The sequence below is a fragment of the Hypanus sabinus genome, chromosome 1 (assembly GCF_030144855.1).
Source record: "Hypanus sabinus isolate sHypSab1 chromosome 1, sHypSab1.hap1, whole genome shotgun sequence".
NCBI lineage: Eukaryota > Metazoa > Chordata > Chondrichthyes > Myliobatiformes > Dasyatidae > Hypanus > Hypanus sabinus.
The window spans coordinates 37,416,645-37,439,961 of NC_082706.1; the positions used below are offsets into that span (position 1 = coordinate 37,416,645).

Below are 23,317 nucleotides of genomic sequence, written 5' to 3' on the forward strand. Positions count from 1 at the left end.
AAAACTCAAGTTTTTGGGTGCTTAATCCAGTTCTGGATTTGCACACTTATATTTCCTACGCAACCGTCCCTCTCCATCATACTTCCCTTATTTCACATTTAATCTGATTCCCCTCTGCATCATCAACATCTGTCAAGGTGCATTGGCCTTCAATAGTCAGGGGATTGAGTTTAAAAGCTGGGAGGTCAAACCCTGGTTAGACCTCACTTGGAATATTGTGTTCAGTTCTGTTCACCTTATTATAGGAGGACATGGAAATTTTAGAGAGGGTGTACAGATTTACCAGGATGCTGCCTGGATTAGAGAACAGATCCTATGAGAAAAGATTGAACGAGCGTAGGGCGCTTCTCTTTGGAGTGATGAAGGTTGAGAGGCAACTACATCTAGAGGTGTAGATGATAAGAGGTATAGAACGAGTGGACTATTACCGGGGGTTATAGTTTTAAGGTGATTGAAGGAAAGTATAAGGGGGATATCAGATGCAAGTTCTTTTACAGAGAGTGGTGAGTACCATGGAACCTGCCACCAGGGGTGGTGTTAGATACAAGGGGCATTTAAGAGACTCTTGGCACACAGATGATAGGAAAATGGAAGGCAATGTGGGAGGGAAAGGTAACATTGATCTTGAAGTAGGTTGAAGGATTGGCACAACACGATGGTCTGAAGGATCTTTATGTGCTGTGCTGGTTCTGTTTATGATTTGCTGCTCCACTGTGAAGTCTCTTCAAGGCATGGCCCCTTACCCCAAAGAAATTTAAATCTTACTTTCCGAGTTCCTCCAGCACTTTGATTTGCTCAAGATTTCCAACATCTGCAGAATATATGTTTATGATTTGTCATACTCTGCCCCTCTTGCTTCGTCTATTTTCAACCTCAAGTATGGCATTGCAGTATGCAACTGCCTCTACTGTGGAACACACAGCTCTCAGCTCTCACTGTTGGTAACATAGGACAATACAGCACACCACAGGCCTAAGCTACTCCAAGATCAATCTAACCCTTCCCTCCCAAACTAGCCTTCGATTTGTCTTTCATCCATATGCCTACCCAAGAGTCTCTTAAACGTCCCCAATGTATCTGCTTCTACCACCAACCCTGGCAGTGTGTTCCATGCACTCACCATTGTGTAAAAAAAACTCTCTGCCATATCCACTATACTTTGCTCCACTCACCTTAAAATTATGCCCCCTTGTATTTCCACCCTGAGGAAAGGTCTCCGGCTACCCACTTGATCTATGCCTCTTATCATCTTGTACACCTGCCATTACATCACCCCCTCCCCAGCTCAGTCAAACCTTTCCCCATAAGACATGCTCTCTAATCCAACCAGCATCCTGTATCTTCTCTGCACCGTCTCTGAAGCTTCCAAATCCTTTGAGGCCAAAATGGAACACAATACTCCAAGTGCGGTCTAACCAGAGTTTAAAAGAGTTGCAACATTGTCTTGCTGCTCTTGAACTCAATCCCCTGAACAGTTGAAGGCCACCACATGTCTTCTTAGCCATCCTATCAGCTTGCTCAGCCACTTTGAGGGCTCTAAGGATGTGGAGTCCCAAATAAGCAGCACAAGCATAACCATTCAACACTGGGTTGGGAGCTGGCCCCTCCAGCGTTTGCTCGGTGGAAGACAAGCTAGATTGCATTTGTTTGCAGCTGCACTAGCACGAGATGAGGACTGCTGTGGGCTTGTTCTTTCAGAAACATGGCTCCAGATTAACATCCATGCACTGTCAATCTACAGGCCAAGACACACAGGGCTATATGTTTTGTAACTATTTTTTTTTCTTTTATCATAATTATATGTGCTGTGTACAACTGTTGGTACGTGTTTTGCACCTTAGCCCCAGAGGAATGCTGTATTCATGTGTATAGTTGAATAGCAATTAAACTTGAACTTCAGGCAATATGACATTCAACTGTGGAGCAAGAGACCATTCAGAATGGAGCAGTGAAAGATAATATGGTGGGGGTTGACAACTACAGCACAAAAAAAGACCCTCTGGCCCATCTAGTCCAAGCCAAACTATTATTCTGCCAAGTCCCACCAACCCACACCTGGACCATAGCCCTCCATACCCCTCCCATCCATGTACCTATCCAAATTTCTCTTGAATGTTGAAACCAGTCCTGAATCCACCATTTCTGCCAGCAGCTCATTCCACACTCTCACCAAACACTGCGTGAAGAAGCTCTCTTTCATGTTCCCCTTAAATATTTAGTCTTTCACCTCTTGTTCTAGTCTTACCAACCTCAGTGCGATAAAGCTTGCTTGCATTCACCCTATCAAATCAGCGAGGTTTGTGCTGGGCCACAGCATACAACATGGTCACAAGGGAGCTCCACTGTTCTCTGTTCAAATCTTTTAGGCTGCATTGTTCCTACTGTAAAGTCCACAAGGCTGGGTACTGGGCTATCTCTTGGGAAGATGTAGCTGAGAGGAATCACCGACACTCTTTAATGCCGAAAAGTAATTCTGCGAGAAACCCCTAGATTACTACTTGAATCATCTGCAAACTGGCACAGCATCAGAGCAGAGGTGAAAGTGCGTCTCAGAGACTGAAAGAGAAAGGGGCTTTGAATTGTGTGGCATTGACACCAAGAAAGAGGAGAAGGTCCTGTAGAATTGTTTAGGCTGGACATATCGGGTAACTAGAGATGTCTTTAAGATTTTTGACTAGAGGTGGGGGTGGGGGTGGGGTGGAATGGGTTGAGAGACTATGGTTATGGTGCAATGCAGCAAAATGAGAATGATAAAGTGTGACAGGGACAGAGCAGATAATGGACAAGTATGCATCAGCAAATGGAGCTATAACAGTAACACTAACATTGAAGGTTCTGAATTTGTGAAACATTCAAAATAGGACAGATTAATTAAAGGCTCACAGCAATATATATGGGTTTGCTTTAGTAGCAGAGCTGTGATTGGATCCATTGGCCGGGAGATTAAGAAGCTATATCATTGTTTGGAACATGTATCACAGCTTCAGACTGGCACCTCATTCATGCCTCCTGCACACTTCATTGACTGGCGATTTTAAACACAGGAGGTTTTGCAGATGCAACACACACTAAATGCTAGAGGAACTCAGCATCCATGGACAGAAATAAACAGTTGAAATGTGGACTGCTTATTCCTCTCCAAAGATGCTGCCTGACTTGCTGAGTTCCTGTGTTAGTCGTTGATTAATAACCCAGCTTGTCTGCAATAGTTCAGAGAGGGAGAGGTAGGACTTTACGGAATGCATGGGAATATAATCCAGATAATGACCCACAACACCCAAGGGATACCCTATTGAGTCTACCTATACCATTAAATGGTGGTGCAACTATGTCCTTCAACACTCGGCCAGCTTAATCTGTGCGGCTTCGACCAATTTATTCTTGCTGATGGACATTAAAGGCTCATTTTGTGGACTGCTTTAATCTCAGTGGTTAGAACTTGGAACAGTAGAGCAGAACAGACCTCTGGGCCAACAATCAACAATATCGCAGTGACTTTTTAACCGATTCTAAGAACAATCTAACCCTTCCCTTGTGCATAGCCCTCCATTTTTCTATCATTCGTGTGCCCATCTAAGAGTTTCTTAAATGGCCCCAATGTATCTGCCGTTCTTGCAAACTTTGTATAACACGGAAGAGTATCAATTCATCTTCTGAGGAAGGAGGGTATATAGTTATATTTGCCCATGTGTGAACTGATGATGCCACAAGATCTGGAATCATTTCTGCCCATTTTCCAAAGTACCATCTCAAGTGGGTCAGTCCTGTGAACGAGGCAAGACTTACACACAATGATTATGACTGAGTTTGGCATGTAATCTGTTAGCTACAAAGTTCTAAGTACTAACAAGTCAGGCTGCTGTTTGCTGGCGAGCTCTCTGAATTTAGGTATGTGGCAAGGGATACCTTTACTTCAGGAACTCAGCTGAGCCAACTGTATGTGAAGTTCATTAGTCAAGCAGGCCAGGGATAAATTAGATAATATAACACGAAAATGCAGTAAGGAAAAAGCAAAAACAAATTGAAATGCCTGACTGGTAGACAAATAATGTGTTAACAACCGAAGGAAACATAATGACGGCCAAAAATGACATTTAATGTATACATGGGACAAAGACAACACACACAAAATGCTGGTGGAACACAGCAGGCCAGGCAGCATCTATAGGAAGAAGTACAGTCAACGTTTCAAGCCGAGACCCTTTGTCAGGACGTTGTGAGTTATCTATAGGATATGAGATAAGGAGAGACTGAGAGGAAGCTCAGAAACAGTAAAACTCTGAAGTTTTGGATAGCCAGGGGTTTAATTAAGCAAAGGAACAGTGTGAATTCGAAGGGCAGGGTTACACAGATCACAACACCACACTAGGTTGACAACTCTGGACATGTGAGCACAGTGCAGCAAGTAGGACTGGAGGAAAATAAGAGTATTTGGGCTGGTTTGGTACCCCGAGTTCTGAATTCAACACAATTTGCTAGCCCAGCCTTACTGAGGAAGATTGCAAGTGTGGTTGTCTACCTGCTGTTTTGGTTTACTGTTATTCACCATTTCCAAATACTGTCTGGGCTGGAAGCAACTTCTCCATATCCTGCCTGCACTCCTTTTTCTCTTACTATCTTTTCTTTCAGTTAGTCCTGACAAAGGGTCTCGGCCCAAAACGTTGAGTGTTTCTCCCTATAGATGCTGCCTGGCCTGCTGTGTTCCACCAGCATTTTGTGTGTGTTGCTTGAATTTCCAGCATCTGCATATTTCCTCGTGTTTGCTCCTTTATCAATGCCAGTTTAAACACCTGTATACATCTCCCAGACTTTATTCATGCACTGCTTTTATACAACCAAAAGTCTTTTTAACATTCTTTTCTCCAGTGAAGTCATCTCAGATGGTTCTGGATGAGTACAGGATTTCTTAACTCAAGATTAACAAATAAAAGCAGCACACACAAATTGCTGGACGAACTCAGCAAGGTCAAGCAGCATCTATGGAGATGAATATACAGTTGATGTTTCTGGCCGAGTGCCTTCTTCAGGACAAATAGATGGGTTATTATTTCATGTTTCAGTTCAACTCATTCTTATTTTAATACCAAATTACTTATTTAACTTTGTTCACTATTGTGGTGAGCTAGTGTTGAAACATAAGGTTTATCAAGTTGAAAAGTAGAATCAGAGAATGGCAAATTTTAGAAACTTTGAAGGATGATTGAGAAGTTTATAAATAGGGGAATAGAATGTGAATAAGACAACCAAAGAATACAAAAGTACTTATTTTTAAAGAGAGAAAATGGTAAAGGACTGTCCAATCAGAGGATTTAATGAAGATGGAATGATAGATGTTAGTAGACCACATAAAAAGTAAAAGAGGTTTGACAGAATTTAAAAGATCACAAGAAGGTGAAAGAGGTAGACAACTCACGAGATTAAGGCTGAATCTCTGAGGGTAGGGACGGGAGAAACGAAGCGGAGATGTGGGTGAATGGGGAAAGACATTGAGAAGGGGGTAGCGGAGGAAGGGGAGGGCGATGGGACAGGGAGGAGACCGGCGGGTATTTGCGGTACCCAGGGGCAGTAGTTATGAGCTGTATCCAGAAACAGGGAGAGGAAGGCGGTGGGTATGTGCAGTATCCAGGGACGGGGAGGGGTGGGCCAGGGACGGCTGGAGGCGGTGGGCTACCCCGAGGCTGAGCGGCTCCAGGCCCGGAGAGCCCGGCATGCCTCGCCACTGAGGAAGTGGGGGGCCTAAGCCGCGCCGCACCCCACGCCTCCATCGCCTACCTTCTGGATCCGCCTCAGCGCCATTCCCCGCCGGCGCCACCACTCGCTCGGCTCCGCGCTCACCCCGCCGCCCGCAGGCGCGCAGGCGCACTGCAGGCCAGCGCAGGCGCAGGCGCAGGCGCGGACACGGCGAGGGTTGGAGTCCTGGCCGGCTGCGCATGCGCGATCTCCCTGCCTCTCCCGCATCCTCACCTTCGCCTCCCAGGCATCCAAACTAGAGCACTTCGGTAGCACCCTGCAGTTTGCCAGAGAAATTGCTGCTATAATAACCATAGCATGCTGGAAATACTCATCAAGTTGGTCAGCATCTGTGCGAGTCCGGGCCAGAGACTGGCGGGTGAAGATCCGATGTCTGGGAGAGTCCGGGGCTAAGGACTGGAGGCCCAGAAGCAGCCTCTCCTTGTTTTGGAGGCCTGTGTTATCTTGAATTGTTCTGTTGCTGTTTTTGCTGCTAGTGCTGTTCTGCTGAACATCCTGGGTATGCTATGTTGGAAGGTGTGGCCACACCAGCACATCTTTGGGTTAACACACATGTACATGTAACAAAGCTAATGTTTAATGTTATTGAATCTTTCTTTTTAACCTAAGCGAATTTCTTCCAACCATGACAAATATCACTAATTTTTACAAAATCTTAAACTGTTTCTATGCTATCCGTAGACTTGTTTATGTTCTGAATTTTTACGTTAACATGTAGAAATGGCAACTTTAAATCTAGTATTCACCCATCACCCTTGGAAGTTTTCACCGCACATCATCAAAAACGCTCATCTCTACCATCATCATGCTGTGAGGATGTTTCACTGCAGCAGGCCCTGGAAGGCTTGTGAAGGTAAAGAGTAAAATGAATGCAGCAAAATACAGGGAAATTTTGATGCAGTCTGCAAGAGAACTGCGACTTGGGCGAAGATTTGTTTTTCAGCAAGCATAAAGCAAAAGCTACACAGGAATGGGTTGAAAACAATAAAGTTAAAGTCCTGGGGTTGCTAAGTCAGAGTCCAGACCTCAATCCATTTGAGAATTTCTGGCTGGACTTGAAAAGGGCTGTTCATTCATGATCCCCATGAAACCTGACAGAGCTTGAACAGTTTTGTAACAAAGAATGGGGGAAAATTGCAGTGTCCAGATGTGCAGAGCTGATAGAGAGCTGTCCACACAGACTCAAGGCTGTAATTGCAGGCAATGGTGCATCTACTAAATACTGACTTGAAGGGGGTGGGTAATAGTGCAATCAATTATTTTGTGTTTAATATTTGTAATAAATTTAGATCACTTTGTAGAAATTTGTTTTCACTTTGACACCAAAGTGTCTTTTCTGTTGATCGGTGTCAAAAGAGACGAATAGTTGTAAAACATGAAAACCTTCTGGGGGGGGGGGGGGGTGTTAATACTTTTTATAGGAACTGTGTCTGGTAAGTTTCTGATATGTTAGTCAGGCAGTTACTTGCAAAATATGACTCGGTTTTAAGCTGGAAGAGGGTTCAAGGAGCTTCAGGAACATTGTGAGCATTCGGCTTTTGTGAGTATAAAGAACCAGAATTGAGTGCCTTAGAGTTATTGCATGAACTTCAAGTGGGAGACAAGAAGCTGCTTGTAAAAGTAGATGCAAAGACCAAAGCCCAGCTGGATGAATAAAAACCCAAAAAGAAAGGAGTTAATAGAGATACAAAAACAGAGGATTCGTCAGATGATGTTGTAGATGAGGAAACCAAGAGGCCAGATCAGATTGTAAAGGGGTTAATAAGAGAATATGCTAGTGAACTAAGGGCACCTTCCCAAGATCAAGATTCACATCCAAGGAAGAGGATGATGACATTATCACTCTGGAAATGGAAGGATAAACGAGACCTCATTTCAGAAGAAATTAGCAAAAGATGTTGTTTTGTGTCAAAAGAGCCAAATTAAATCCTCTGTGATTCAATGTTGTAAAACAATATAACATGAAAACTTCCAAGGGGGGTGAATACTTTTTATAGGCACTGTAATAAAAATCTCCCAGGGTACTTAGATGGAGCATATTCAGGCAATGTCTGGCACCAGGCCAAAGAAGCATGAAGACATGACTAAAATATTTAGCAATCCTGTGACAATCTACAGGCATCACACCCCGCACTAGCTTTCAGTTTCATTTTCAGAATAACCTGCACTCATCCAATAAGAATTCTGAAAGCCATTTGCAAGAGGAAGATTCCTCCAGTGTCTGAACGAACACATCTATCATCCAACAACCACAGATCTTTATCACGTTGGTGCTTATGGTTCCCTGCTCTGTGGCATATCGCTCCACAACAGTCACACTGCATACCCAGTTGAAACAAACCCTCCCACCCTGCCACTGGAGTCTTGTAGACCACTGCCCCAACGTTTGTCTCTACCACCCTATCAGGCAGAATTCTAGATCCAAACCACCCAAAGCATTCATTGTCTCGCTCTTTAAGTGTTTTCTGATCCATGTGTTCCATGGTTTCAACTACAACTTCAGTCTCATTTTCACAAAATTTGTGTACAGGTTGACAAGAGGCATAGATCGAGTGGACAGCCAGAGATTCCCCCCCTCCCCCCAGGGTAGAAATGACTAACATGAGGGTGCATAATTTTAGAGTGATCCAAGAAACATAGGTGGGGAGTGTCAGAGAATTCTTTTTACACAGAAAAGGGTGGGTGCATAGAAAACACTGCCAGAGGTTTAAGGGAAACCAGTTCCTCCTGTTTACATAGCTCCTAACTTCTTGAGAAGGCCTCCTCACAATCAAATAAAACACTTAACATCCAATTTTTCCCACATAGTTTAAGTTGTCCTGTCTTGACAACATAAATCCCCTCTGTAGCTTCCCCAGTGCAGTTATGTTTCCTGTAACATGGTGAGGTGATATTCAAACCATTGTTAGCTACAATGAGACACATTCTAACTCACACATTCCAAGGGAGTATTGTGTATGTCATTTTAATCACACTTAAATTCTACAATGACTACACTTTAATTATACTTAATCTGTGCAGAGAGAAACAATTAATGTTTTGAACCAATAAACTTACATCAGTGTGAAGATAATTTAGACAATCATGTTTTAAGTTGCAGAGGGACAAAATGAGCATAAAAATTCACAAATAATTGCTTTATTCTGCAACATATCACCCTCAAAATCTTTATAACTTAAAACAGGCTTGATTCCTATTTCAGGCTGGCCTGAGACGTCGATTGTTTACCCTTTTCCACAGATGCTGCCTGGCCTGCTGAGTTTCACCACCATTGGTGAGTGTTGCTCGGATTTCCAGCATCTGCAAATTTTCTCTTGTTTGTGACTTCTAACTTTCTCTAGTTCTGATGATAGTTTACTGATTTGAAACTTTCACCATTTTATCTCCTTTCACTATTCTCTCTCCACGGGTTGGTGAGTAAATGTTTTGATTCAAAATGCTAGGTCTCCCTTGCTGCCAGAACAATGGATATCATTATTCTCTGCTGTCAACAATATTTTCATTTCCTGGAGTATCCGATATTATCATCATATCCAGCAAGCCCTGCATCCCTTGTAAACAAGTGTCAGGAGAGACCATCCCACAACCTCAAACCAGTGCCCAACTCATGGATGAGATCTGAGTGGTCAGTTCAAACCCAGTGGGACAAAGGGCTCATTTCCACATTCTGTGAATATAACTGATCACATCCAGTATACCCAGAGTGAGTGACGGATTGCAGAGAGCTGGACAGCAGACCCAGCCTCGCTTCCCTATTGCATTGGCCTGGCTGCAAAAAAATCATTGGTGACTTCAGACATCAAGCGCTCAATCCTAGATATGAGGGCTTTGTGATTTCAAGGTGGGTGCACCCTCCAAATTATCTCGCAACCAATTTCAGTTTGGGCTTAAATTTGAAAACATTTGATAATCTACGACTGGAGATTGCACACCTCGGCCCAAATTGCCCACCACTGCTGTGTTCACCCTCACAGTCCCCACCAGTTCTCTCACCCCTTTCCCCTGCCACCCCTCACTTGCAGCCACACCACTCTGTACGCCTCTCCCCTTAACCTCCCTTGCAGTCTCCCACCAGGTCTTGCTGAGGGGTCTCAGCCCAAAAGGTTGACTGTTTATTCCCCTGCTGAGTTCCTCCAGCAATTTGTGTGATACTCTTGTCCCTTTCCCTCCCTCTGCGCCCTCTTACTCTCTCACACCTACCCCTAGACCCCACCCCCCTCCCACCCACTCTTAACTCTTCCTCCAGTACCCAAACACCCCTCAGCCCCCTTACCCTCTCTTTCAGTCCCTTACCCACTCATCCCTTCCTCTGAGCCCCCTTAATTCCTCAATCCTACTCCTCCCTCTCTGCCCCTTGCCCCTTCCCCCTCCCACCTACTCTCAACTCTCACCCCCAGCACCCCACAACCCTTCCACTGCCTTTTCCTCCTTCTCTCCCCTTGGCCCCTTTCCCTCCAAGCCCCTTCCTTCCACACCCCTCCACGCACTGTCCCTTACCCACTCACCCCTTCCCCTCTGAGCCCCCTTAATCCCTCGACCCTATCCCTCCTCTCAGCCCCCTTGCCCCCGTTCAACTCCTTCCTCAACTATTTTCCCCTCCTCAACACCCAGAACACTTCACCTTTCCACTCCATTTTAGCCCCCATCCCTCCTTCTCTCCCCTTGGCCCCTTTCCCTCCAAGCCCCTTCCTTCCACACCCCTCCACGCACTGTCCCTTACCCACTCACCCCTTCCCCTCTCTGTCTCCTTACCCCCTCATCCCTTCCCCTCTGAGCCCCCTTAATCCCTCGTCCCTATCCCTCCTCTCAGCCCCCTTGCCCCCGTTCAACTCCTTCCTCAACTATTTTCCCCTCCTCAACACCCAGAACACTTCACCTTTCCACTCCATTTTAGCCCCCATCCCTCCTTCTCTCCCCTTGGCCCCTTTCCCTCCAAGCCCCTTCCTTCCACACCCCTCCACGCACTGTCCCTTACCCACTCACCCCTTCCCCTCTCTGTCTCCTTACCCCCTCATCCCTTCCCCTCTGAGCCCCCTTAATCCCTCGTCCCTATCCCTCCTCTCAGCCCCCTTGCCCCCGTTCAACTCCTTCCTCAACTATTTTCCCCTCCTCAACACCCAGAACACTTCACCTTTCCACTCCATTTTAGCCCCCATCCCTCCTTCTCTCCCCTCAGCCCCTTCATTTGTCACCCATTCCTCTCACGCTCAGCACTGTTCCTTCCCTCAAGCCCTCCCTTCCCCCTCAACCTCTTCGCCTCTCCCCACCATCCCACCCCCCACTTTTACTCCTCCACTCTTGACTCGGGGAAACGCCTCACTCCCCGTGCGGGGATTAACTTCCCCGCCCACAGCAACGGCTCCGGACTCGGTACGGATGTTAGGGAGAAGTAGACCGGGCCGGGCCTCGGCCGCTCGCTTTCTCCCCCCTCCCCGACCCCGTTTACCTTGAGGATCCGCCTCTTCGCCATCCCCGTCCAGCCGCCAGCCCCCGCCTCGCCGCACAGCGTGCTGACGTCACTGACGGCTGAGCAGCCACCGCGCGCGCACGTCACTGACAGCTTGACACGCCACGATGCGCTGACGTCACCGACTATCCGGAAGTCAAACAGGAGGCTCTCGGACTTTTTGCGCAAATACTCGTCCCGTTGTTTACTTACAATTCAAGATTGTGTAATGTCATTTCATATACACAAGTGTAAGGAGAACGAAGTAATTGTTACTCAGGATTCGATGGAACACCAGAGATAAAGAGCACAATAATAATAAAAAACGCGCTATAAATGTAAATACATAAGATAGTTTGTATACATAGATTGATTGTACATAAGGTGACTCTAGGGCGTACTTAAGGTAACTGACCGGAAATAAAGAAGCAGTGGGTTAGTAAGTAGAGGTGTTGAACTGCTGGGGAAATATTAACTGTTTATGAGTCCAGAACTAGAGGCCACAGTTTAAGAATAAGGGGTAGGCCATTTAGAACAGAGATGCGGGAAAAGTTTTTCACCCAGAGAGCGGTGGATATGTGGAATGCTCTGCCCCGGAAGGCAGTGGAGGCCATGTCTCTGGATGAAGAGAGAGTTAGATAGAGCTCGTATAAATAGCGGGGTCAAGGGATATGGGGAGAGGGCAGGAACGGGGTACTTATTGTGTATGATCAGCCATGATCACAATGAATGGCGGTGCTGGCTAGAAGGGCCGAATGGCCTATTCCTGCACCTATTGTCTATTGAGACTAGTGGTCCTGGTGTGGATGCTATGTAGCCTGTTCCCTGGCGGGAGTGGGACACAACAGAGTGTGTGTGGGACCACTATAATGTCACTAGCCTTTTTCCCTGCACCTTCCTACATGTATGTCCTTGATGGCCTTCAGGTTGGTGCCAGTGATGCGTTGGACAGCCTTGCAGAGTCTTCCGTCCACTGCAGTGTGCTTTCCTTGCCCGTGCAGCTTGTCAGGGTGCTCTCGCTGTGAGTGCGGGTGTCCATAGCCCAGCTCTCTTCAGCCTCCTCAGAAAGCAGAGGCCTTGGTGAGCTCTCTTGGCTGCGTTCTGGGAGCTTGAGGGGTTGCGTGTGACGTACACTCCCAGGAGTTTAAAACCGCTTGCTGTGCCGCCCATGTAAGGGGAAGGGGTGTGAACGGTGCGAGTTCTCCTGAAGTTATAACCGTCCCCTTTGAGCGGGGACAGCAGTCGGGATGAGTGAAGGATTGAAGACGTCAGTGCCAGTGAGCTGGCGTGCACACTCTCCGAGTACTCGGCCCGGGATGTTGCCTGTTAGAGGGGTGGCGTGGTGGTGCGTGTCTCGAAGCATGGGTGAAAGTCGCTCAGAGCCACCTCGCAACGACGGGCAAGCGCTTTGCTCTGCTGCGCACGTGCAACGGCGAGCAAGTACACTCTTGCACACTGGTAACAATGCACAAGTACTCGCACTCTCGCACGCTCACCCGCCTCGGCGCGCACGAGAGCGGAGTAACACTCTCCACAAATGTCGGTACTCAGCTCTGCCTCCAGAGCGAACCCGGGAACAATGCGCCGAGGAACTCCCGCCAATGCCGGCTGAAATTCAGACACAAACACCTCTGATGCCGGGACCTGGAGAGGGCTGGGATCTGCTGGAGAGTCTCAGCAGGTCGAGCAGCAGCTCTGGGTAGAAAGGAGCCGGGTCACAAGACTTGAGGCAGGGCCGGTAATCTCTTTCCTCATTCAGATGCCACCCGACCCGTTGAGTTCCTCCGATAATTTTGTTCCAGATTCCAGCATCTGCGGTGCCGTGTCTCCCCTTCAGTGAAATCTTCACCCAACAGCCACCCCCGTTCGCTGCCCCTCAATCACCTCCGTTGCTCCCCCACCCAATCACGCAAGAAAACTCAGATACAAGTGATGCACCATCAATAACTCTCTCTGAGACGAAAAGGTGAGATATCGGCTTTTATCGACTGGAAGAAGGAACCAGCAGTGAGTGATCACCGTACTACATCCTGGAGACTGAGAGGCTGGGCTCAGACCTCAATCGCCTTTATACAGGGGTCAGTGGGAGGAGCCACAGGAGCAGTCAGCAGGGGGCGTGTCCAGACAGGTATCTGTAGTTCACCACAAGAAGATTATTTTGTTCCTATAAGGACATAAGCGAGTACAACAATATGAAACAGGACTGGCGCCACGTGTCCTCCTTCCCCTAAACCCGCTCCATTGGGAGAAGGAGATCCCACCAACCCGGCTCAGGAACCAGACTCCTCTCTGGAGTTGGGACGTTGAGTTTCTCAAGTTGGTAGGCGCCAGAGGGACGACATATCGACGGGGTTTCTCTCCCCCAGTGAGAAGCGAAGTAATTGCCTCGTCACCACAACTGTGGCCGGGAGGCAGAATTGGGATCCCAGAGGGCGTTAGCGGAAAGCGCCGGGCACGGGGGTCGGGGAACCAGCCCGGGAACCCATCCCGCTGCCGGACAATCAACACTAGCTCCAAATACAAATATGGATCACCGCCCAACCCAGGGCGCGGAGCCACCCCGTTGCAATTAATTCCGCGCCGAATCTCTCTATTACAATGAGACGAGGACAGGAGGGTGTCCTACAGCAAACCCAGCACAAGGAGCATCCAAAAGACTTTAAAATCACAGTCCGCTCGCCGAGCAGTGTAAAAGATGAACACTCAGTGGCCAGTTTGTTAGGTACTCATGAGAAAGCGCCATGTCAGAGTGTTCCAAAATAAAGAAATATAAAGCGTACTTCACCCTAGACACCCTAAGGTGTACCCCTGCCTAACAGGGGTCAGAAATTACGACAGTGTCGCTCTCTGCACAGTGACTTTTCTATTGCCCATGGTGGGTTAAAATGTAAAAGACATGTTGAGGTGAGTTTAACAGGCGTCATTCGTTCAATTAGCATAGCTAACGGTATTTAAACAACTGCTCTGTTGCAGACATCCCAGCTCTCCCGCAAATTGAAATAAGTTTCTGCAGGGTGGGATGTCTGTTCATAGGAATATTTAATCATCCAATCACGTGGCAGCAATGTCATGAATATTAACACGAGGACATGGTCAAGCGATTCCGCTGTTGTCCCCACCAGCCAGCAGAGTGGGGCAAGAAATGCGATCGCAGCGACTTTGACGATGGAATGACTGCTGGTTCCAGACGGGGTGGTTTGAGAATCTCATAAACAGCTGATGTGGGGATTTCACGCACAAGTCTCTCAAAGTTTACAGAGAATGGAGTGAAAGACAAAATAAAATCCAGTGAGCGTGTGCGTGAAAACACCTTGTTAAGGAGAGAGGTCGGAGGAGAGTGGCCAGGCGGGAAGGCAACAGTGACACAAATCGTCGTCCCGGCTTTCCCTCGAGGTCGAGGATGATGGTCTGTGTTCCGCTGATCTATTTGTGTGCTCTCAAGTGGCCTATGAGACCAATCATGGCTTTGATAGCCCTTCCGCATCCAGGACAGGTGGTTCCAGATGGCAGATCGGGCTTTGCTTGTTGCTGCATCTCTTTCCGTTTTCTTCTAATTCTGCACATCTGTTGGCTTCGAACTATTCCTTCCCGCATGATTGATGGCTTGCCGGAGTTTCCTGTCCTTGGCATTGGTTTCCCAGTTGTTGAAGTCGATGTTACATTTCTTCATGTTGGGTTTTAAGATGTCTTTGAGTCTCTTCTGTTGTCCGCCTCTTTTACGTTTGCCTTCTTTAAGCTGGGAATAGAAGTTTTGTTTCGGCAAACGTTCGTCCTTCATCCGAACAACATGGCCGCTCATGTCGTACAGAGTGCCACGTGAGTGGCCGAAATGGTTGAATTGTACAGAATGTAATGACTGTAAAGTAGTCAGAGTTATTGAATGGTTTATTGTAAATAATTTATTGTGAATAAACTATATTTTGTTAAAAAATGTAAAGTGGCCACTATTTGTAAACGCAGGTGTATATTTGTATTTGCTAATTATGGTAATTAGCGACCCAGAGGGTCCTGTTCTCTGTAAATCCTAGACGGGACTCAGACTGGGCGAGTTGGCTCTCACGTGAACACCCGTGCAGGTCTCGGCAATAACGCAACGGACGTTGTAGAACATTACAGCACAGAAACAGGCCTTTTGGCCCTTCCTGGCTGTGTCGAACCATTTTTCTGCCTAGTCCCACTAACCTGCACCTGGCCCATATCCCTCCATACACCTCTCATCCATGTACCTGTCCAATCTTTTCTTAAATGTTAAAAGTGAGCCCGCATTTACCACTTCATCTGGCAGCTCATTCCACACGCCCACCATTCTCTGTGTGAAGAAGCCCCCCCCCCATGTTCCCTTTAAATTTTTCCCCCTTCACCCTTACCCATGTCCTCCAGTTTTGTTCTCCCCTAGCCTCAGTGGAAAAAGCCTGCTTGCATTCACTCTATCTATACCCGTCATAATTTTATACACCTCTATCAAGTCTCCCCTCATTCTTCTACTCTCCATGGAATAAAGTCCTAACCTATTCAACCTTTCTCTGTAACTCAGTTTCTCAAGTCCCGGCAACATCCTTGTAAACCATCTCTGCACTCTTTCAACCTTATTAATATTCTTCCTGTAATTCAGTGACCAAAACTGAACACAATACTCCAAATTCGGCCTCACCAATGTCTTATACAACCTCAACATTACATTCAAGTGTTATAGTGCACCAGAATGTAACGCCGCACGTTCTGACACACAGCACTGTTGAAAACCCTACAAAGTGCATCCTAATCAACCTGATTGATCGCTGGGATAACGGACAAGTGGTGTGAAAATTCAAGTAGACCGGGTCTATGATCTGTGAGTATATTTAACATGGAGGTTAATAGGTTCTGGATTAGTCAGGGTCTCAAAGAGCTCATTTCAGGCCCTTCTGCCCACAATGTTGTGCTGACCTTATAGCCTACTCTAGACTTTCCCTACCGCATAGGTGTGCGTTGATCTTCAGAAGATTGCAAGTTGGGGACTCAAGTGTGTTTTAGTGTTTTGCGAGGAGGGAGATGTGTGTGATCGGGTGTGCACTCTCAGAGAATGAATGTCGGGCCAGCTGCAAGATGGCGGTGAAGGCACGCTCAATTCTACTGGCCTGTGTGGAGTTGAATGAGGAAGGAAACAACGCGGAACGTGACGCGATCAAGTGGTGCCTACCGTTTGGTCTCCTCTACAGTGGAAAACGCACGAATAAATGTTTGGGTCACAGCTTGGCCTTTGTTCAGCGTTTCTGTTTCTCCATCTCATTACTTTAATTCTCCAAGAAAACAGGATCATTGGCTGCCTTCATCCTGCTCCGTTATTCGATATCCGCACATCTGATCACCCCCCCCCCCACCCCGCTTTTTCTCCAGGAACCTTGAGCCTTGAACCCCGAGAACTGTATCCAAGTCCTTCCTGAACTCATGTTAGAGATACAGTATGGTAACAAGCCCTCCGAGTTCGTGGTGCCCATTTACACCGATTAACCGACCTCGTCTTCGGAATGTGGGAGGAAACCGGAGCACCCGGAGGAAACTCGTGTCGTCACGGGGGAAAACTCCTTACAGACGGGCGGGAACAGAGCCCGGAATGCTGGGGGCTGTAAAGCACTACACTAACCGCTACTCTAACTTGCTGCCCCTATATGTACAACAGGCCCCAGGGAGGCAGTCACCCCGAGGTAGCTGTTTGATGTTGGAGTCAATTGTTAAGAATGTGGCTTCCGAGTACTTAGAGGTACTAGACAAAATAGGCTCTAGTCAGCATGGTTTCCTCAAGGGAAAATCTTGTCTGACAAACCTGTTGGAATTCTTAGAGGAAATTGCAAGCAACAAAGACAAAAGAGAATTGGTTGATACTGTTCACTTGGATTTTAAGAACTTTGACAAGATGCCACACTAGGCTGCTTAACAAGTTCAGAGTTCATAATATTACAGGAAAGATACTAGCATGGTTAAAATGTGGCTGCTGGTGACTAGTGGTGTTCCACAAGGGTCTGGTTGGGACCAATTCTTTTCACACTATACTGTATGTTAATGATTTGGATGACAGAGCTAATGGCTTTGTGGCCAAGTTTATGGATGATATAAAGATAGGCAGAGGGCAGGTAGAACTGAGGAAGGAGAAAAGCAATGGAAGGACTTAGATTAAAAGAATGGGCAAAAAAGTGGCAGATGGAATATAGTGTTAGGAAATGTATGGTCACACACTTTGGTAGAAGAAATAAAAACAGAGAAATTTCTAAATGGAGGGGAAATTCAAAAATCTGAGGTGCAAAGGGACTTGGGAGACGTCGTGCAGGCTTCCTTAAAGGTTAATTTGCAGGTTGAGTCTGCGGTGAGGGAGGCAAATGTCAGCATTCATTTCAAGAGGACTAGAATATAAAAGCAAGGATGTAATATTGAGGTTTTATGAGGCACTGCTGAGGCCTCATTTGGACTATTGTGATTTATCTAAGAAAGGATGTGCTATCATTGGAGGGGGTACAAAGGACATTCATGAAAATTATTCCAGGACTGAAAGGCTCATCATATGAGGGCTTTCAACCTGAACTCACTGGAATTCAGAAGAATGAGAGGGATCTCATTGAAACCTATCAAATGTTGAAAGTCCTCGAAAGAATATGTTTGGAGAGGATGTTTCCTATGCTGAGGGAGTCTAAGACCGGAGGACACAGCGTCAGAATAGAGGGACGCCCATTTAGAATGGAGATGGGGAGGAATTTCTTTAGCCAGAGAGTGAAGAATCTGTGGAATTTGTTGCCACTGGCAACTGTGGAGGCCAGGTCACTGGGTATATTTGAGGCAGAGGTTGATAGATTCTTGATTAGTCAGGGCATGAAGAGATACAGGGAGAAGGCAGAAGATTTAGTCTGAGGGGGAAAATGGATCAGCCATGATGAAATGATGGAGCAGACTCAATGGGCCAAACTTTCACCTCTATCTGGGATAAGGTACTTCCCCAGATTTGAATTTTAAATGGCTTAGTGTCATCCTTGGACTGTGAGCTTCTAATCCCAGACTCCCCACCACTGGGAAGATCCTTCCTGCAATTCATCTAGCAGTCCATCTACACTCCCTTTTGCATGTTTAGAGCAGAGCACAGAGATTTACTAGGAAGCTGCATCTTGTTAGTGAGTGAGTGCTTTTCTCTTTGGAGTGAAAGGTGACTTGATATGGAGGCATATAAGATACTGATAGAATGGACAACCAGAGAGGGTGGCAATGGCTAATTTTTAGGCAGCTGGAGAAAAGTATAGGGGGATGTCAAAGGTAGGGTTTTTTTTTGCACAGAGGGTAATGGGTGAGTGCAATGATCTGCCAGAGGTGGTGGTTGAGACATTTAAGAGACTCTTAAGCACTTTATGATAGGAAAATGGAGGGAGTTAGATCAGTGACTTCCAAGGGGGATGTTACTACCCCCCCCCAAGTGAGCAGTTATGTGTTCTAAGGGGGCGTTAGAAGTCTTTGGGAGGGGACATCCAGGGTTCTTGAGGGGGAGCAGTAAGCGGCACCCTAAACTAAGGCTCGAGATCTGACCAACAGTTAGTAGAGCTGGCACTTACATTAAAATAAAAGGTTGAGCACTGGAACACAGGAAGAACCACAGTTCTGCAGACAGTGAGCACTCGTCATCACAATGTATCTGAAACTTGACAACCTCATCAACCAAATGCTGACTTTTGTGGTATGCGGGTAACCTGTCATATCTGCTTGGTCTTTGGAGAAGAGCCAAAGTGCTCTTCATTGCATTTCCATTCTCCTACCTTGTTGAAAGAGGCTTCCGTGCAGTGAACCACATACTCACAAAAAACAGAAACCACTTGGACATTGTTACACGTGGGGACTTGCAGCTTTTGTTATCACAACTGGAATCAGATATTTCAGCTCTTGCAAAGACCCATCAAGTTCAAGGATCACATTAATATCAAAGCTGCTGAGCAACGCACAGGTACTGTGTAAACTAAGTTTAAAGTCAAATAAACATTTAAAGCAGGATCATTTTTCTAATGTTAGCAGATGGTAGACATGTTTTTTACACTGTGGGTGCACCAGAAAGTATGCCATGCCTAAGAGGGGCATTAGTAAGTATGAAGGTGCTTTAGGAGAGATTGACAAGTATGAAAGTGCTCTGGGGGGAGAGGTGTTCGACTAAGAAAGGTTGGTTGATCTCAGAGTAGGTTAAGAGGGTCTGCAGAACATCATGGACCAAATGTGTTGTACAGATTAATGTCCTGTACTGTTTCAACAAATCCCAAAACATGCTCAGGTAACCTCATCTTCTGATTGGACATTTAGTCTTTGAGATTCACTGTTGCATGTAACAACTGCAGACAACCAGCTTTGTCAGAATTTTTGTACACAGGTCTGCTGAAAAGCACATCTCAATGGCTACTTTGTTAGGTATGGGTATGTCCTAGGTCTTCTATGCTGTAGCCCATCCACTTCAAGGTTTCAATGTGCTGTGCATTCATAGAACAGCACAGTACGGTTGCACAGCATGGTTATTGTTTCCTTCCTGTCAACTTGAACTAGTCTGGCCATTCTCCTCTGACCTCTCTCATTATCAAGACACTTTTTGCCCACAGAACTGCCAACTCACTGGATGTGTTTTTTTTGTTTGTCACATCACTTTCTGTAAAAAATCTAGACGTGAAAATCCCAGGTCAGCAGTTTGAGATACACAAATGATCATTCCATTGCCAGTCGCTTAGATCTCATTTCTTCTCCATTCTGATGTTTGATTCAAACACCTGAACCTCTTGACCATGCCTGCATGCTTTTATGGATTGAATTGCTGCCACCTGATTGGCTGCTTAGGTATTCGCATTATTGAGGTGTACCGAATAAAGTGGCCACAGATCATATTTCATCAACCTGAAAAATCAGCAGTTTCTTGCATCAGTTTGTTTTACACTTTCGTCATTCTCCCCTTAAGTATGACATTTATCGAGCAGTACTGAACAGAGTGGGTCCCTTAAACCCATCTGCTACATGCTAATCTATTGTTCCACCTATTCCCATTGTCCTGGCTGCTCCTGGAACATCACCCCCTTTACCCCTCCCATCCATGTACACGCCGAAACTCCTCTTAAACATTGAAATTTAACTCACATCCAGCACTTCTGGCAGCTTGTTCCACACTCTCACCACCCTCTGAGTGAAGTTGTTCCCCCTCACGTTCCTCATCGAAAGAACTGACCGACACTTTTATCAGAAAGTTGGAAGTATGCAAGCAAAACATTGGGAGAAGAATGCTCTCACAGTTCCGCTGCATGGAAAGTATGGCACTCTCTTTCACAGACAGTGATTTGCAAGAGTACTGCTTACACCTCATCACCATTTTATTCAGCTACATCATCCTCCCTCATTTGGCCCATAACCCTCCAAATCCCCTCTCCCCCTCCACGTATCTATCCAAACACTTCTCAAATGTTACAATTTGCCTGCCTTGACCACTTCAAGTACTCACTGCCCTCTGTATTAAGTTACTTTTCAGGTCTCTTTTAAATCTCTCCCCTTTTATCTTGTACCTCTGCCCTTCTGGACTCCCCAGCCCTGGAGAAAAGACTGTGACCATCTGCTTTATCTGTGCCCCTCAGGATTTTATAAACCTCTCTAAGGTCACCCCTCATTCCCCTATGCTCCAGGGAATAAAGATTGGGCTTGGCCAACATCTCCCTATCACTCTGGCCCTTTACCATCCTCATAAATCTCTTCTGCACTCTCTCCAGCTTGACAAAACTATGCATTCTGAATGCTGCAGATCACATCCAAACGTTTCCCCAGTAAGAACCAGGAGAAATCCAAATTCCCACCTTTGCACCAACAACTATTCCTTCAAACCCCGAGATACTTATTTGCACACCTCACTCCAAATCAAAACCTAGTATTTTCCATGTCACAAAACAAAAACTGGAACCTTTCATATATGATACGTTTATGTAGAAATTTGTACATGTTTTAAACAAAGTGAAAATATGGAGAGTGGAGGATAGGGGTATTCTCAAGAGGCAGCAGATATGAAGGCAGTGGATCTTCTGGGCTAATCAGCCATTCCGCACTTTAAGGAGAGGAATTTTGCGTCACGGTAGATGTGCGTTGAAATTGTCAAAAGCCTATTCCAATGTGGGGAGAAGCAGTCGTGAGCTTGGTCATTCAGTGGAAGCGTTATTTTCCAGCCACCAAACAGATGAAGAGATCTTTGAGCTCAAGTCAAACCCGCTGTACTCAGCGTCCACAGGAGAACAAGCAGTTTGGTCAGCCCAGCAGCAGATATGGTCCTTGTTACTTAAATTGTGCAGTTCAGCTTATAAACTGGGCAAATAGGAAGCAACACCCACACAAGATGCTGGAGGAACTCAGGGTGAAGGGTCTCGGCCCAAAACTCTTTTCCATAGTTCCTCCGCATGTGTGTGTGTGTGTGTGTGTGTGTGTGTGTGTGTGTGTATTACTTGTTGTTTGCCCAGTTTACCAGGATCTACAGATTTTCCTCTTGTTTGCAAATAAGTAGAGTGTGTTTTTCAGGCGGTGTGGCTGGGAAGGGGTGGGGGGGGGGGGGAGAATCTCTATAATTTGTGAGTCACGTGATTGTCTCAGTACAGAGGGCTACCCAGAACCAACTTCTCAGCCCACCCCAAAGGGGCAGCAGCAGGCAGTGCCCAGGATCAGGGACCCCCCTCCCACCACATCCTACCAGGGACATAAAGACTGAGGAAGCCCAATCTCCCCCCACCGCTCACCCCACCAGGGACATAAATTGGGCCTTACTGACAGAAGGGTAAAATTCGGGGACCAACTAGAACCTTTGGTCCTTGTGCTCAACTCCACAGGCTCCGTCAAGCAGGCACTGCAGGGCAGCTCAGGTTGCAGTGAACACAGGGGCATCTCTATCTACCACCCCTCCCTTCCTCTCTCTTCCCAATGTAAGGCCCCACCCACCCATTTCCAACCCTCCTCAACTTCCTCCAACTTCAACGTAATAAAAAGTTATTTACAGTTTTCAATATAAAAAGTGGGGTCAAATATTGACCAGCTTCAAAGAACATCTTTAAAAAAATTCTCTGGAGGGTCAAGGGATCCGAGACTGAAAATGGGGTTCAGAGGGTCAAAGGTTACTCTGGTGACCTGGTCACCAAGGGTAACGGCTGTGTCTGCAAACCATGTTGGGAGTGCGTGGCAGCCTCAACGGAGGAGGGCGGAGTCAAAAGGAAGGTGGGCGTGGCAGCCTGGGAGAGGCGCCGAGAGCTGGCGGGTGAAGGGCTGGAGGCTGGTGCCCTCGGCTTGGGCTGGGTGTCCGACTTGACGCTGAGCGACAGAGGCTGGGCCTGCTCGGGGCCCCGGGCTTCCGGCACCGGTTGCCGGGTGGACGGGGAGGGCGGCGAGTCCAGGATGCTGCTGCTGGCGGCGGAAGCGGAGACAGGCAGCGAGTAGATCCCTTCCGCGTGAACCAGCTGTTGGCCTTTCAGCCTCCGACGGGAACCGGGTACCAGCGACTCTGCAAGGGAAGGAACCGATCGTCAGAGAGCGACCGAGAACGTAGATTGTCCCAGCGCACGCACACCGTACACACCAGTTCAACGCAACACACACAAAATGCTGGAAGCACAGTCCCTACTTCAGGATTGGAAAGGAAGCGGGAAGACACCAGAAGAGAAAGGTGGGGGAAGAGGAAAGAGGATAGCTAGTGAAGCCAAGTGGGTGGGAAAGGTAAAGGGCTGGAGAGGAAGGAATCTGATTGGGAGAGGACAGTGGACCTTGTGAGAAAGGGAAGAAGGAGAGGATCCAGAGAAGGTAAGAAGAGGTAAGATACCGGAGTGCAGAACAGAAGAGGGGAAGGAGGGGAAGAATTATTTTCACTGGAAGGAGAAATCGATGTTCACGCCATCGGGTTGGAGGCTACCCAGGTGGAATACAAGCTGCTGCCCCTCCACCCTGAGGGTGGCCTCATCACGGCACAAGAGGAGGCCACAGATCAACATGTCGGAACAGGAATGGGAATGGGAATTAAATTGCAGATGGAGGTGGGAAGGGACCGAACCAAAGGGGAAAGAATGGAGTTAAGGTATGAGGACACGAGTTCAGTGGGGCAGGAGCAGGTAGGGACAATAGGCCCAG

The 23,317-nt window shown here is 46.9% G+C and overlaps 2 protein-coding genes across 5 annotated transcripts in view; both read right to left on the minus strand.

Moving 5' to 3' along the window:
- LOC132393081 (ubiquitin-conjugating enzyme E2 D4-like) overlaps positions 1-11,294 on the minus strand; it is a 28,866-nt gene extending 17,572 nt beyond the window's left edge. The window contains exon 1 of one of the 2 annotated variants that reach the window (XM_059967862.1): positions 11,198-11,294. In XM_059967862.1, the coding sequence (XP_059823845.1) occupies positions 11,198-11,221 (24 nt within the window). In that variant the 5' untranslated portion in view covers positions 11,222-11,294. Of the gene's footprint in view, positions 1-5,772; positions 6,250-11,197 lie in introns of those variants that run through there. The other variant, XM_059967870.1, reaches the window with a different exon arrangement.
- Positions 11,295-21,275: 9,981 nt separating this feature from the next.
- Positions 21,276-23,317, minus strand: part of LOC132393065 (transcription factor 7-like 2) — a 32,299-nt gene continuing 30,257 nt past the window's right edge. For all 3 annotated transcript variants that reach the window (XM_059967832.1, XM_059967836.1, XM_059967824.1), the window contains one exon: positions 21,276-22,697. In XM_059967832.1, the coding sequence (XP_059823815.1) occupies positions 22,315-22,697 (383 nt within the window). In that variant the 3' untranslated portion in view covers positions 21,276-22,314. The remainder of the gene's footprint in view (positions 22,698-23,317) is intronic.